Source organism: Drosophila kikkawai, chromosome 3L (genome assembly GCF_030179895.1).
Source record: "Drosophila kikkawai strain 14028-0561.14 chromosome 3L, DkikHiC1v2, whole genome shotgun sequence".
NCBI classification, from domain to species: domain Eukaryota; kingdom Metazoa; phylum Arthropoda; class Insecta; order Diptera; family Drosophilidae; genus Drosophila; species Drosophila kikkawai.
The window spans coordinates 10,571,571-10,586,437 of NC_091730.1; the positions used below are offsets into that span (position 1 = coordinate 10,571,571).

Genomic DNA, 14,867 nt, shown 5'->3' on the forward strand with positions numbered 1-14,867 from the left:
CTTTGAAAATGTGGAAAAATTATTATTCGTCTCCTAGATATCCATATTATTCCTTACATTTCGGAGTGATCCATATACATATTTCAAAATATAAAGAGAAATATAGATATTAATTCAAAATTGATCGATATTTGATCAATTAATCTTTAGGGATCTTCTTTTTTACCCACAATTCCCAAAATAATACAAATTACTCATTAAAACTGGGGGTACATCAATTTATTGCCGGAATTTTTGGGGACTGAAAATAATGGAAATATATATTTTGTTTGCCAGAAACTATATTCATCTGATAATTATTACGCTACAATTGTTGTTCATGATTGGAGAGAGTTAAGTTTTTGTTTTGGCATTAAATTCTACAAATTGTATTTTTGATATTTTATGATTACTGCCACTACAGAATAGATTTACTCAACCTGCTAATTTGCTTTAATTTCCGCAGGATTTCCAATATTTTTGGTTTGTTTTTTTTGGAAATTTTGAGCAAATCTATTCTTGTGCAGATTCAACCCATATTTTTCTTAGTTTGTGGACGTGTTGACAGATTTCACATTATGTTTTGTTTTTTTGGGATACAATGATTAAAATGCATAGCAAATTTGTAGTTTGGAACGAGTATTTGGACATTCAACTGATGGCAAGATTTGAATCGCATCCAAAGTTCACTTAAATTAACTTATTTGTGTCGATGGTTACAGGAGCCCGCTTATTACCAACGTAATTGATGTATTGCTATGTCTATGGGTGTATGCAAAAGAAGTTATAATAACAAGATGAGTAACGCAATACGATTTTTCTGTACTCGAATTATTCGTGCTCAAACCAGGCTCTGTTCTTTAAAACCCAATTCTTGTATTTGAGAAGACAATTTAATTTTATGGCCGTTATGCATCTTGTTATTATAAGGTCTTTGGTGTGTGATTGGCGAAAGAGTAAATAATGAACTCTAATATTGTATTTTCGGGGTTGGAGAGCTAAGGATTCAACAGATTAGGCATCGGTTTTGATTTAATTTTGGTTTCGTTTTTTGATTTCCTTTTGTTCTTAACAAAATTGTACAATATATTGTTTTGGGTTTAATTTTGTATTAAGCTGTAACAATGCTGTTCTTGTTCTTAATTTGATATTCATTGCTTGCTGGATAAGTTTGATGTTTCTTTGTTGTTGTTGTTTATTTGGCACAGACAAATGTCAAAGGAAATTAAAAGTTAAAGTAAAAGAGCTGAAGAGTTAACGGATTAGAATTGGTTCCAAATGTATTGTCAATTTCGTTGGACATTTGTCTGACGCAGGGGTGGGAAACGGATTAAAGTTTCCTAAAATAAGTTTGTTTAAAAAATAGAAAGTAATCCGAATCCAAATTAAAAGAGAAATGTTTAAAACAAATTTTAAGTTCAGTTATTTTGTAACATAAAAATTAATATGGCTTTTCAAAAAGCTTTAAAGGTCAGTAGTAAAAGATTTAAAGCAAATGCAAATGCAAATTTCATCATCTAAATTTGATTGATATTAAACATGATCGAATTGAATGCAAAAAGACAAAGTTACAGGGGTAACCTCTCTTGATTTCTTTGGAGACCTTGCCTTTCCTTGCTTAGGCTTAAGATATACATAGTACAATATACGCTAAAAGGGCAACTCTGTTTTGGAGACTTTGCTGGAAACATTGGAGACTACACAGCAGAAAACGCGACATGCTTACGAATTATAGGAAACTTGGCTTGGTAGAAAAACATCCTTAAGGAGTTCTATCAAAAGACTTAACATTTCTTAAAGGCTCTTCCTTACGCACTAGTGGCTCACAAAAATATATATACGTACTCATTCCGTCTGGTTTATCGTAAAATTTACAAATCGCTCAAATACCTTTTCTCTACATATAAATCATTATCATTTTTAGGCAATTTCAATTTCAATTTTAAACTAATTTAAATTCGTTAAATGTTTTGGTTATCTCTAATGTTTCTGCTGCTGAAGATATGCCTGATATTGGGTCTCAGTTTTCGGGACATTTTTATTTTATTTTTAATGTTTCGATTGATTAAAATGTTGTTGTTTTTTTGCTTATAAAAGTTTTGTTTGTAGTTGCCAGCCGTTTTCTTTTTTTGTTTTTTGTTAAGATCACAATTGTGCTAAGAAATACACTATATCACAATTTAATTATTTACATTGTTATTATTTTGTATTCTCTCTTACACATCTCTCGTTCTCCTCATTCTATCATTCGTAGGTGGGGGGCGGGCAGTAAGTAAAACGGCCCTGAAAATTTTCCATCTCATCTTGGCCCGCAGAAAGGCTACCAAACAATCTGTTTTCGGGCCTTGTGTTAAAGCTACGCTTTAAGTTAAGTTTAGATTTAGTTTGTTGGGTTTTTTTTTGCTCTAAAAATACGTTTAAACGGCGCGATAATAAACACTTTTATTAATACCGAAAGAATTCTAGCATTATTATTACTCAATCTCTGTTCGTGTTCTCACTTTGATCTTAAAGTTGAACCTTGTTGGTTTTCAGTGTTTATACAAAATATTACTTTACAGGTGCTGTGCTGAGCGGAAGACTCGCGTTATTTTTTGGTATGAAAATCGCTTTATCGTTTTCGTTTTTCGTATTAAAAAATGTCTCATCGATTTTTTAAGAATATGTGTTGGGGGGGAAAAAAGTCAAATCTCCAGTTTAGAGATCAGGAAGCTTAACTTTTATACAATATATATGTAGTCTCCAAAGCCTAGGACTAGACACGATTAATGGTCTATCAAGTGTTGGTAGTTGTTGTAGTGTTTAATTAAACCTTTAAATGCAATTCGGCATGATTTCATTTTCATTGGCAAGTCTCCAAAGTTTCATTCGGTTCCCTAATGCGCACAGAGAGTGCTTCCCCCCATAACCTTTGCTTTTGCATCACTTGAGAATTTGAAAGGGAAGCGTTTGGTTTGACTCGAAAAGAAATAAAAGGTTTTTAGCAAAACACATTTGCTATAAAGTTCTTGGTGAATGAGAAATTTGTCCACGAATTGAAATTGGGCGTAAAGTCAACGCCGCCCAGCTGAGGCTGCTGCTGTTGCTGGATCAGATTCTGATGCTGCTGCTGCTGCTGCTGCGGTTGCTGCGACTGTGCCCGCTTCAGAATCCTTAAATTTGTGCCCGAAGCCATGCGCTGCAGCTTGTGCATATCGCCTTGGGCATCGGCAGCGTTTGGTGCTGCTCTTACTTCGCCAAAGTTCAGCGACACTGAGGCTGGTCTTGGTCGTTGCTGCGACTGCTGCTGCTGCTGCTGCTCGGTCTTTGGTGTCTTTTGAGCTGCTGCTGCTGCTGCGGCCGATAGCATTGCTATCAAATCCACGCCAGTTGTGGTTTGCTGTGGTTGCTGGCCCAAGATCCTTACAGGCGGCTGCTTATCACTCTGGGATTTGGTGCGTGATCGTTGCTGATGCTGCTGCTGCATCTGCTGCTGCTGGATTTGTTGTTGCTGCTGCTTCAGTGCCTTGGCTGCCTTCTGTTGTAGCTGCTTCTCCTTGCGTATCAAATCAAAAGAGCTGACAATCTGTCAAAAAAAAAAAAGAATATTAGAATTAAATAAAAGAATAAATAAAAAAATAAATTAGGCTAAAAATGTCCGAATGTAATGTTAAAAAACTCTTTAAATTCTCACCTTTTCTGTGCTTGCCGACTGCTGTGCATCGTTCTGACTTTGGCTATGAAACAGCTGACGCTTCGAGGAAATTGTGACACCTCCTCCTCCTCCGGCTCCATTTGAGCCCGTCCCTGTTGTTGTTAGTGGCGTTGTTTGATTGCTGCCCGCAGCCGCATTTTGTTTATTGCGTTTCCCATTGCTATTGCAAATATTCATTGAGTTGATGGCTACGGCAACTGTGGCGGGAGCTGCTGCTGGCCCCGTACCCGGAGCCACTGCCTTGCCATTGAGATTATTCAACTTGACACCGTCCAAATCGCCCATAGACTTGTGTCGCTGGCGACGCGATGCATTCCCCTTCGCTGCCGCATCCTTCTTGCAGCAGCTGCCGCCGCTGCCATTCAGATTTGTGGGCGATGCGGCTTTCGGAGAGTGCTGGCCAGAGCATTTGCGACGATGCGGCTCGATGCCAGCCTTGCGATCGTTCACCCACTTCTTCAGGCGCTTCACAAACGGTATGATCATGAAGAAGGAGTTGGAATTCTTGCCCAGCTTGGCCTTCGATATGGCATCGTTCTTGTTCACCGGCAGAGAATCGATACGGAACCAGTCGCAGCATTTGATCTCGTTGCGGGTGCGGGGTGCGAACGGCGTGTCCAGCGGTATGTTGCGCACCACGTACAGCCGCGTGTACTGGTAGTTGATGAAAGCCTCAATGTAGTCATTGGCATCGATGTTGTCCGTAATATCGAACCCGGTCTCCTCATAAACCTGTGTAAGCCAACGAATTTTTTATTAAATACAATTAGTTAAATATTTAATTTCTGACTCACCTCTCTTGTAGCACAGTGTGCCGGATCCTCGTTCTCATTTATCTTGCCCTTGGGAAAGCCCCAGGAGTTGCGAGCAAAGTAGGACTGCACTAGCAAGCAATAATTGTGGTCCTCGGATACCAAAATAGCTCCATATGTGGGCACCGACAGCTTGTAGTTCTTCCACTCGTCCAGAATTTGATCCACGGTGCCATGGTGCTTGTTCAAAAAGGGAATGTGCTGGTGGGAAATACATGTGCGGTGAATTTAGATCAAGAGAATGTTGAGCTCTGGGCCTAGGACTCACTTGGAACAACTGCATGGCAAACTGCTTGATGCCAACCGTTGGCAACTTTCGCTGGACCTCGCCGCCCTCTTCGGGGGCACAAAAGAAATCCAAGTAAAACCAATGGGCCAGCTCCACTTGGAAACAGATTCGAATTAAATTATTTAGTTCCATGTCCGGTACATTGATTATGAACCGACTGGCCAGATCATCAAGTATATCGGACGGAATTTTTGATTTCTCTGGCAATTTAATGCTGGACGCCTTCGTGTTGGTTGTTCTGGATGTTGCCAAACTCGCTGAAGTTGCTGATGTGGCTGCCGCATCTTCCGAGGAGCTGCTGCCGTACGAGGAGTTGGTCGATGTCGATGAGTGGGTCGATGATATGGATGAGTTGAGACGTTGCTTCTGTGCGCTGAATTGCTGTTGCTGCTGATTATTTTGCTGCTGGCCATATTGATTTTGCTGTTGCGATACCTTCCTCTTCTCAATGGCTATGGGCGCCGTGGGCGTGGCGGTTTTGGTGAAAACAGCTCCAGTTTTAAGCAATTGATTCAATACATCATTCTCGCTCTTATTATCGAGGTTTCGTCGTAGTTTCTGCTGTTTTTGTTGCTCGAGTTGCCTGTTGATATTGCTGTTGTTGTTGTGGTTGTGATTGTTGTTGTGCGGGGTATTGTTATTGTTGATATTCAGCACTTTCTGTAAAGTCAACGAAGCGAGCAGCGCCAGATTGTTGACTTGAAATAGAAAAGCAAACAGAGATAAGCAAGTGACACCAAGAAACTGATAGTAAAATAAAAAAAGAAAAATAAAAAATAGCCTGAGGTAATGGAGCTGCGAAAAACTGCTGAAAGATATCTATCTATTCCTTGTCTGATTTCACTTTTTCCATGACCTTGGATGGAGTCAAAGCCACTCAAAAATGGCCAAGGTAAAATATAATTTATGACTATTTTCCACTTGAATATATCTCTATGCCAAAGTAATTTGAACGCGAAAATGAAGGTAAAATATTCATATTTTTATGCCTGACCTTCTTTGAAGTCATTGCATTTGTTGTCAATGTCCATGAAAGTTTATTGTTTAAAAATAAAATCAAACAAAAAAAAATTAGCTTTGCAACGATTATTTAAATTTAATCAGTTATTTGTTATTTATTTTGCCTCAATTATTATTGAATTTTTTAGAGGATAATAAATATGTAGGTAAAAACTGCTAAACAATACTTAAATCTCTTAGACCAATTTATTGGAATTATGGTTTTATCCTAAATAGTTAACACCCATGTACTTGATAAGCTCCAACTGTAAGTGGCTAAAAATAATACATTGTCTTAGTTGTTGCCAGGTTGTCTACGTATTTGAGGAAAATGCTATTGGAGCACCTTGGCGAACTGCTGAGTAATCGTTATCGTTGGACGGTCGCCTGCCTGCCTGGCCAATGATCTGCGCTGTTGCCAATTGCGCAACAACAAATGGCAAATATCTAGACAAAAGGCACAAACTACTATTACTATGCCGTTCGCTTGGCCTCTAAAAACACTTTAGAAAAAAAAAACACGACGCAGTTCAGCGACCTCAGCTGAAAAGTGTTGCAACATGCACACACATGTACGCGTACATTCGCTAGTGTGGGCGTGTGTTGGTGCAACGATGGCACTACGGTACAGTAAGGCTTCAGTAAAGTAAATAAAGTCACTCACAAAACTAGTTAACACTTTAATCTACAAACAAATATATAAGTCCTAATGGCCTCCTTCAACTTGATTGTATTAATTGAAAAAATAAAAAAAATATTTAAAATTTTGTTCCTAATATAAAGAAATACCTGTTTCCTTTACCTTAAAGATTACTAATCTTAAAAAAAAAAGCCTGTATTTTCATCCATAATGAAAAAAACTAACATAAATATTGACATTTGAAGTGAGTGGGGTAGAAGATATATTAGGGGCTTTTAGGGTTCAATAAATATGCGTAGTAGGAAATTCCCACTGTAGACTAATATGTAAATAAATATTATATTGTTTATTGTGGATCCATTCCAGCGCTTTTCTTATCATTCTATGGAGCCCCGCTTTACCGTTATCATTCTCCTTGCTGCTGCCGCCGTTGGTCGAAGCAGAGGCAGAGGCGGCGACGGCGGCAGAGGCTGTGACGACAGCAACGGCGTTATTTATCAGTGGCGCAATTTCCATAATATCGAAGACGCTCTGTTTGTTTATGTAATACACTTTATTGAATTTTTTGTGTTTGTCTTTTTCGCAAAAATATTTGTTTGTTTGTTAATTCACGTCGTTCGCGTCTCTCTTTCTCCTCTTCTCCCGCTCTATCCCCTCGTTCGTTTTCTTTTCCTTCAATACGCGCGTGTGTTTGTGTGCTGGTTGGCGTATGAGAGTGTGTGGGTGTATGAACGTGTGTAGCGTTTTGTCACGTATTTTTACAACGGCGTTGTTTTTGTAGTAAATATGGCTGCCAAGTTTCGAAAATTTCTGCAATCGTCCGCTTTTGTCGCACGAATTTGATTTTCCAATGCAATTGCTGTACTTGTACTCTATTTAATGCTTCGATTGCTTTACATTCTAACGCTTTCGCTATTGTTCTCTCGCCTTTCGCTCTCTCTGTGATTTTCTCAACATTTTCTGCATTTGTTATTTGTGTTGTTGCTATTGCTGTGTTTATTGTTGCTGTTGTATTGTTGTGGAGAGCCATCCACGGTGTGCGCTCCACTTTAGTACGCACGCACACAGTCTCACACTCGCGATATATTTTCTTATCGTATCCACGTACTTTTCCACTTTCGAATTCGCTGCCCAAGAGATTGTCGCGATCCGATTAATATCTATTTACACTTTGAACTTAAATTTAGTAACTATTTTGCACTATTTATGGGCCTTGCAACTTCTGGAAAATTTCTTCCTCTTCGTCAGCGTCGCGTATAGAAAACTCTGTGTACAGTGTGGCCATTTCAGTTAAATTACCAGTTAAAATACCAGCAAATTGCAGTGCTGCCAGTCTAGCTTATTTTAGGCTAACTACAGAATAATAAAAATGGAAGATTATTGAAGTTTAAACTAGCCTATAGCCTTAAAATTGTATTATTTTATATATTTATTGTCAAGTCAATGACTTAGTTTTATTATTTATATTTATTATATTTGATTCTTAATGATCCGGCGAGCAGAAGTTGCTTTTCCTTCGGTTTTAAAGTAATTTAAATCAATTTTTCATAAAAAAAAAATTAAATTAATTTACGGTCAGTTAAATATTTATATATAATTATAGAATTTATTTCAGGAACGAAACACCAAATCTAGTATTTTTGTGCAGAACCTCGTGGTATGTTTAGACGGTACAGGTATGGTCACGCTGAATACCTTCGTACCGTGTGTTTCGACTTTTCCAGGCCACAAAAAACCGAGTTTTCCCTGCAAAAAAGTGCATTTGGCGCAAGGAAAATCTTCGATGTGGTCGCCCTAAGCCAGCAGCAAGATTGCATTTTCGAAATTTTCCGCCTGCAGCTGGCCGTGGACGTGCTTTGTATCCGTGGAGAACAGAGACGCAAAGGTTGGGACACCTACATCACATCTGCATAAATCTACGCGAGTGTGTGTGTGTTTTTCCGTGTTAAGGTGGACCTGATTGCTTGTAAAATTTAATGTGTACCTTAATCCGCCCAAATTGGCCTAAAAACCCCAGAATAACTCCGTTTTTAAAATATTACCTACCCATACGCGTACTTTCAGAGTAACCTTTATACTTTGAATACTTACCGAATGGCTGCGATTACTTGGCCTATTCAGTTTTTATTAAAATTGAAACGGAATTGAAACTGAAATTCTTATTGAAAATTATTAATTGAAGTTTATTTAAATATTTACATATATCGGACTTATCCACATTTAGGGGAGATTTAAGCCTAACTATAGGTCCACCCCAAAGTCTATGGGTGTTCTTGAGTACAAGTGAATGTGCGTGTGTTACATAGCGTGTCTGTGTGTGGGCGGTACTAAAGTTGGTGGAGGAAAAGGAAATTAATCGAAATTGTTTGCACCAGCGCCAAAAAAGGGAGTTTAATCAAAACTACCTCTCAAAAACAATTAAACCATGTGTATATCCATATACATAAGTCCAACGTTTTCTTATGTTTTTATCCACTTCTGAAAATTTAAAAATTTATTTTTGGCCTGATTTCCCAATCGCTTTAATCTCATAATTTGGTAATGAAGTTTACCTAACATGATGAATTCAATTCATTGCTATTTTTGAATATTTTCCTATAATTGTTGTAACAGTTCTCCATTTTATTCCCTCAGATAGACGCCGTGTGGGGTTGGGTTGCTTCCGGCCCGCTGCGCTTAGCAGCGAACAGAATGGGCGACCTGCCGGGCTCCACCGGTGGCGCTGGCGGTGTGGGCGGCGGTGCCGGTGGCGGGAACGGGGGTCCCACCATCACGGGCGGAACGGGCATTAACTCCACAGCCGGCGGCGGCGGCTCCTCCGGCGGTTCCACAGGCCTTGACCGACCACCGTCGCCCGCCCGCCTCTCGCACACTTCCGAAAAGCACCCGAAGGTTACACTCACGGAACTCAACATGCTGCGGCGTCATCGGGAGCTCTGCGACGTCGTGCTTAACGTGGGCGGGCGAAAGATATTCGCCCATCGAGTGATATTGTCAGCCTGCAGCTCCTACTTCTGTGCCATGTTCACCGGGGAGCTGGAAGAGTCGCGCCAGACAGAGGTCACCATACGTGACATCGACGAGAATGCCATGGAGCTGCTCATTGATTTTTGCTACACCGCCCACATTATTGTCGAGGAATCGAATGTCCAAACACTCCTGCCAGCCGCCTGCCTGCTGCAATTGGTGGAGATACAGGACATATGCTGCGAGTTCCTCAAGCGGCAGCTGGACCCCACCAATTGCCTGGGCATTCGCGCCTTTGCCGACACACACTCCTGCCGCGAGCTTCTGCGGATCGCCGACAAGTTCACGCAGCACAACTTCCAAGAGGTGATGGAAAGCGAGGAGTTTCTGCTGCTGCCAGTTGGCCAGCTGGTGGACATCATCTGCAGCGACGAGCTAAACGTGCGTTCCGAGGAGCAGGTCTTCAATGCGGTCATGTCCTGGCTGAAGTATAATGTCGCTGAGAGGCGACAGCACCTGGCACAGGTAAAGCGATATTATCTATTATCTACAATTTTAAATTAATGACATTATAATTATGTTATTCAAGGTCCTTCAACACGTCCGTCTGCCCCTACTCTCTCCGAAGTTCCTTGTCGGAACTGTGGGCTCCGATCTCCTGGTGCGCAGCGATGAGGCTTGCCGGGATCTGGTGGATGAGGCCAAGAACTACCTCCTGCTGCCGCAGGAGCGGCCGCTAATGCAGGGCCCACGTACTCGACCCCGCAAACCGACGCGTCGCGGCGAAGTGCTGTTCGCCGTGGGCGGATGGTGCTCCGGCGATGCCATCGCCTCTGTGGAGCGATTTGATCCTCAGACCAATGACTGGAAAATGGTTGCGCCCATGAGCAAACGTCGCTGCGGCGTGGGTGTGGCCGTCCTTAATGATCTGCTGTACGCAGTGGGAGGCCACGATGGGCAGAGTTACCTGAACAGCATCGAGCGTTATGATCCGCAAACGAATCAATGGTCCTGCGATGTGGCGCCAACCACTTCCTGCCGCACTAGCGTCGGTGTGGCAGTGCTCGATGGCTTTCTGTATGCGGTGGGCGGCCAGGATGGCGTCCAATGTCTGAATCACGTGGAGCGTTACGATCCCAAGGAGAACAAGTGGTCTAAGGTGGCACCGATGACCACACGTCGATTGGGTGTAGCCGTGGCCGTTCTGGGTGGCTTCCTCTATGCCATAGGTGGTTCCGATGGCCAGTGTCCGCTAAACACCGTGGAGCGATACGATCCCAGGTTTGTAGACTTAAAATTAAGCACTGTTGAAACCTTAAATTGATTTTAAAATTTGCTTTTGTAGACACAACAAATGGGTGGCCGTTAGTCCGATGTCGACGCGGCGCAAACACCTGGGCTGTGCCGTGTTCAACAATTACATTTATGCCGTAGGCGGGCGAGACGATTGCATGGAGCTCTCGTCCGCCGAACGCTACAATCCACTGACCAACACCTGGAGCCCCATCGTGGCCATGACCTCGCGCCGCAGCGGGGTGAGTTGACATTCGCTTAAAGTTATAGCAGCTTAAAGTATTATAACCTATAAATTGTATCCCCTTTCAGGTGGGCCTGGCCGTTGTAAATGGTCAGCTATATGCGGTGGGAGGCTTTGATGGGTCAGCCTATCTAAAGACCATTGAAGTGTATGACCCGGAGACGAACCAATGGCGATTGTGCGGCTGCATGAACTATCGCCGGCTGGGCGGCGGTGTGGGCGTCATGCGGGCACCTCAGACTGAGAACTATATGTGGTGCGAAAGCAGTTTTAAGCATCACTCTATTCCCTCAACCTAATCTCCATCCACTAACCATTCTGTTGTTGTTTTGTCTCCATCTCTTCATCCCATAAAAAAAACATGCTAACAAATGCCCAGGATACGCAAGGATTCTGTTGTCTGATGGGAGCAGCAGCCGACGACGTTGCCCTCGCAAACGTTGCCGCCGCCGCATTTCTACTAACAATATATATCCGCAAATCGAAGCCAAATCTAATCTCCCCTCTCCCCGGCGTTGTCTAGCAGTATATAAAATCGGAATGTATTAATTGTTAATTGTTTATTGACCGCGTTTGTTAGACAAAAAGAAAATAGTATTAAAGTCAGCATTGCCCCCTCTTCTGTTCATCCCCATCTCACTCCTCACTTTGTACGTAATTATATAAGATTATACAGCAATTATTTATACACAAAATAATATCTAGATGTTGCTGGCTCTGTATTTCGTGGAAATCGCTAGCTCATAACCCATGCCTTCTCTCGAAAAAAAAAAAAAAACAAAAACGAAAAACAAAACAGAATCAAATATTAAATATAGAAACGAATTCGATTTATTGTAAATCTTAAAACCATGAGCTCTAGAGTCAAGTAACAAAATTGGTATTACAAATATAATTAGACCTAAGAAATAACTAAAGAAAGTGCGTCCGAGATTAGATGGTGCAATATTTCGATCGACCAACTCCAACTCAATCAAAGACCTTGTAATAAAAAGATACATTTAAATTCTATAATGTACGTTATGCATCTTTTTATTATTATGTCTTTGACTTAACTGTATTTATTATTTGAAATTGATCAAATGGCAAATGTCTTCGAAAAGAAATAGTATGGTCAGTTTAAGTGAGCCCTAATATTACAGGGGTGTTCAGCTTGTCAAGCTTAAATAAAAATACAAGGTAAAAGAATATATATTACAAAGAAGAACGTTAGGAGTTAGCCCAAAAAAAAACACATTTCAAAATAGTAAAATTAATAATTACACCTAAAGTCTACGCCTTAGACGTAAGATCAATACATAAGCCTTTACCTTTTAATATTGTTACTCGTAGATGGTAAGCCAGCGCTGAATCCCTCAAAAAAAAAGGGGTCCCCAACGTTTTAAAAATATTAATTATTGTTGAATGAAGTTTTTTGTCCTCAAAATACAATTTTTTTTTGAGGAAATACTCCCTCATTAACCGCTCCTCTTTTGTTTGTTGCCTTTTGACAGCTAAACAACATTCTTATATTATTATTTATTTTCCAAATTATTATTATTATTTATTGTACGCTTCTGTATCTCATTTAGTTTATTCTTAGACACTGTTGTTATTAAACCGAGCAAAAGGGATGAATGAACTTTGCTTCCAAATGATAAATAAGAATAGCATTTACGAAGAAAACAAAAAACCAAGCTTATTTATATTCTAGTATTAAGTTAATGGTCGAGCACACACTTGCATAAACCCAGACAAAAAAATATCCGCATACCACACACTAATAAACAATAACAATTTGTAGTTATATATTGATTGGAAAACAAAAACAACTTGCATAACGCAAAAAAGGAATAGAAAAAAAGTGTTAACAATGTGAAAGTGGATCGTAAGTAAACCCGTGCTAGGTTTAAGGATATACAAGTAATAAAAATAAAAATATATCTAAACTAAAACAAAACTGAGTTTTAAAGAAGAGTTAAGTGGGTGTATTGAAATAAATTTTGAAAATAATTTTTTGCAGTGCACTGAAAATTCTACAAATCTTTTAAGGATGTACAATTTTACTGTCCTGCTTATGAAGTAATCTTTTACAATTTAATCTACTTATTTTAAACTTTATTTTTAACCTATGTAATATTTGTATAAAAATATTTAAGCGTATCAATTAATTTTATTACTTATTGTTTTTATTTCACTTTTTTAATGTATTTTTTTCCAAAACCTATTTTCATATTATTACTTTTAGTTTTCAAATCACGTGCTCATCCCTAAAACAATCGATAACTTAATCGATGAGAGTGTACAATCGACTAGCAGTCACCGCTCAGCTGTTCATTCTGGCGCTCTTTCCCTTTTCTTGTTAATAGCACTTTTTATAAGATTTCTGGCTTTAAACAAAAAATGTCCCAAGCTGGCGGGGATGTGCCGGCGCCGAGAAAGATCCTGGGCAGTGTGGAATACATGCGGATTTGCCAGTTCATCAATGGTTACCATGGCCTGGCTATCGACTGCGAATACGAGCTGCGAAATCGCTTCTTCAAGGAAGTCGAACCGATGGCTCTGACCTGTATCCTCCAGTCGGAGCTCTTTAACCGGTCGCGAGGTCAGCACTGGAAGAACGATCATCGTGGCAAGAAGCTGCTGAAGGCGTAAGGATTCTCCTCAAGTGAATCTTTCCATTTTGAACACAGTTTTCTTTTTTAGTTACGAGGATCAGAAAGAACTTTATGACAACGATCTCCTAATCCAAATGGCCTGTGCCGAGGGAATAAATCCCATTGCCCTTTGCCGGACGCTGCTACAAGAAAAGTACAAGCTGAAACACAGATCGCACATCTCACGAATGCTCAAGCATCCGCATCTCATCGAGGACCCTAGGCTGGCGGCCAATGTCCAGCAGTGCATGATAAGCGACAATCAGGAGGGACCCATTACGGATCTGCGTCGCCGCATAATAGGCGAGGAATATGAACTGAAGCTCAAGGAGCTGGCCAAGGAGGCGGGTATACATTTTTACGATGAACATGATCTGCGGCGCATGGGTTATGACAAGACGCCGGATATTAAGATGATACTGCCATTTCTCTACAAAGGCTCGGTGATAAATTGGATTGAGAGCAAGGCCAATTTTGGGGATACCAAGGGCCACAAGTTCAACATTCAACAGCAGTTGCATAGCTACTGCAATCGGTAAGGATTTAATTGGGTTTCCCAACGAATTTTTCCTTAATATTAATAATAAAATAATTTCTCCACAGCTTTGGTCCTGGCCTCATCATCTATTGGTTTGGCTATCACGAGGAGACGCCCCACCTGCCGGATAATAACATAGGTATCACAGTTCTGGCTGATTTTCCTGCCAAAGAGGATTTGGTATTTATGCAGATTACACAAGGGGAATCCCCGCCAGCTGAAACTGGAGCAACGAAAGGGGAATTCAAACAAACAGCAAATCCTGACAATGAACTCACGAAATCCTCATAAAAGCAGAAAAATTAAACGAATTCGGAGACACAGGAAATAGTCCTATATTTCGCTCTAAGTAATATTTTTTACCAATTGAACGATATGTGCTTTTGTACATGAAAAACAAGATGAACTCTCATATTTGTAATTATTATTGTTAATACAATTATTGGAATGACAAAATGCCTTGCATTTTAACAATAGATTTTAAGACAAAACCAGTTACATTTTTTTTAAACAGTTTTTTTTTCTCTTTTTATTGTATTTATAAATTCTCATGTACATGATTTACTCAATTGTTTATATAGTACAAAAAACATTGGTTTTCTTTCACAAAAATCGTATATAAAACTATAAAATCTTGTAATAATCGTTGTTTCAAAAAGAAAACCAAATCAAATATCAAAACAGAGCAGCGAGAGAGTCGTAATTATTGTTAATGTCTCTTCTTGTCGTTGGATGGGCTAGCTGATAATAATAAAAAAAAACTTGGAAATGAAAAA

General features: G+C 40.1%; 3 protein-coding genes across 7 annotated transcripts; 2 read left to right on the plus strand and 1 right to left on the minus strand.

Moving 5' to 3' along the window:
* Positions 1 to 194: 194 nt before the first annotated feature.
* Positions 195 to 7,681, minus strand: DCP2 (decapping protein 2). Its single transcript, XM_070285009.1, has 6 exons — positions 7,522 to 7,681; positions 6,815 to 6,944; positions 4,754 to 5,472; positions 4,468 to 4,686; positions 3,653 to 4,405; positions 195 to 3,544 (listed from the first exon to the last, which is right to left on the minus strand). Exons 2-6 carry the CDS (start codon positions 6,927 to 6,929, stop codon positions 2,960 to 2,962), a joined length of 2,391 nt encoding a protein of 796 aa, XP_070141110.1. The 5' UTR covers positions 6,930 to 6,944; positions 7,522 to 7,681; the 3' UTR covers positions 195 to 2,959.
* Positions 7,682 to 8,073: 392 nt separating this feature from the next.
* On the plus strand, positions 8,074 to 11,545 carry dbo (Kelch-like protein diablo). Of its 5 annotated transcripts, XM_017178771.3 has the most exons (6): positions 8,074 to 8,298; positions 9,048 to 9,905; positions 9,970 to 10,661; positions 10,726 to 10,915; positions 10,986 to 11,173; positions 11,297 to 11,545. In XM_017178771.3, the coding sequence occupies exons 2-6, from the start codon at positions 9,105 to 9,107 to the stop codon at positions 11,319 to 11,321; spliced, it is 1,896 nt and encodes a 631-aa protein (XP_017034260.1). In that variant the 5' UTR covers positions 8,074 to 8,298; positions 9,048 to 9,104; the 3' UTR covers positions 11,322 to 11,545. The 5 variants fall into 5 exon arrangements, with proteins under 5 accessions (XP_017034260.1, XP_017034259.1, XP_070141026.1 ...); XM_017178770.3 differs by having other exon boundaries at positions 8,076 to 8,298; positions 10,986 to 11,545; XM_070284925.1 differs by lacking the exon at positions 8,074 to 8,298 and adding an exon at positions 8,550 to 8,702 and having other exon boundaries at positions 10,986 to 11,545.
* A 1,646-nt stretch (positions 11,546 to 13,191) lies between these two features.
* Positions 13,192 to 14,867, plus strand: LOC108083144 (CDAN1-interacting nuclease 1). The gene is made up of 3 exons (XM_017178826.3): positions 13,192 to 13,547; positions 13,603 to 14,088; positions 14,157 to 14,867. Exons 1-3 carry the CDS (start codon positions 13,300 to 13,302, stop codon positions 14,380 to 14,382), a joined length of 960 nt encoding a protein of 319 aa, XP_017034315.1. The 5' UTR covers positions 13,192 to 13,299; the 3' UTR covers positions 14,383 to 14,867.

Bases quoted from the DNA above. Each gene is read 5' to 3' on its own strand.
- DCP2 (XM_070285009.1), bottom strand. From the start codon at position 6,929: ATGGAAATTGCGCCACTGATAAATAACGCCGTTGCTGTCGTCACAGCC. The intron at 4,406-4,467 runs GTGAGTCAGAAA...TGGCTTACACAG, and splicing joins CACACTGTGCTACAAGAGAG to GTTTATGAGGAGACCGGGTT. The intron at 3,545-3,652 runs GTGAGAATTTAA...TTTTTTTGACAG, and splicing joins AGTCGGCAAGCACAGAAAAG to ATTGTCAGCTCTTTTGATTT.
- dbo (XM_017178770.3), top strand. From the start codon at position 9,105: ATGGGCGACCTGCCGGGCTCCACCGGTGGCGCTGGCGGTGTGGGCGGC. The intron at 9,906-9,969 runs GTAAAGCGATAT...ATGTTATTCAAG, and splicing joins GGCGACAGCACCTGGCACAG to GTCCTTCAACACGTCCGTCT. The intron at 10,662-10,725 runs GTTTGTAGACTT...TTGCTTTTGTAG, and splicing joins GTGGAGCGATACGATCCCAG to ACACAACAAATGGGTGGCCG.
- LOC108083144 (XM_017178826.3), top strand. From the start codon at position 13,300: ATGTCCCAAGCTGGCGGGGATGTGCCGGCGCCGAGAAAGATCCTGGGC. The intron at 13,548-13,602 runs GTAAGGATTCTC...TTTCTTTTTTAG, and splicing joins GGCAAGAAGCTGCTGAAGGC to TTACGAGGATCAGAAAGAAC. The intron at 14,089-14,156 runs GTAAGGATTTAA...ATTTCTCCACAG, and splicing joins TTGCATAGCTACTGCAATCG to CTTTGGTCCTGGCCTCATCA.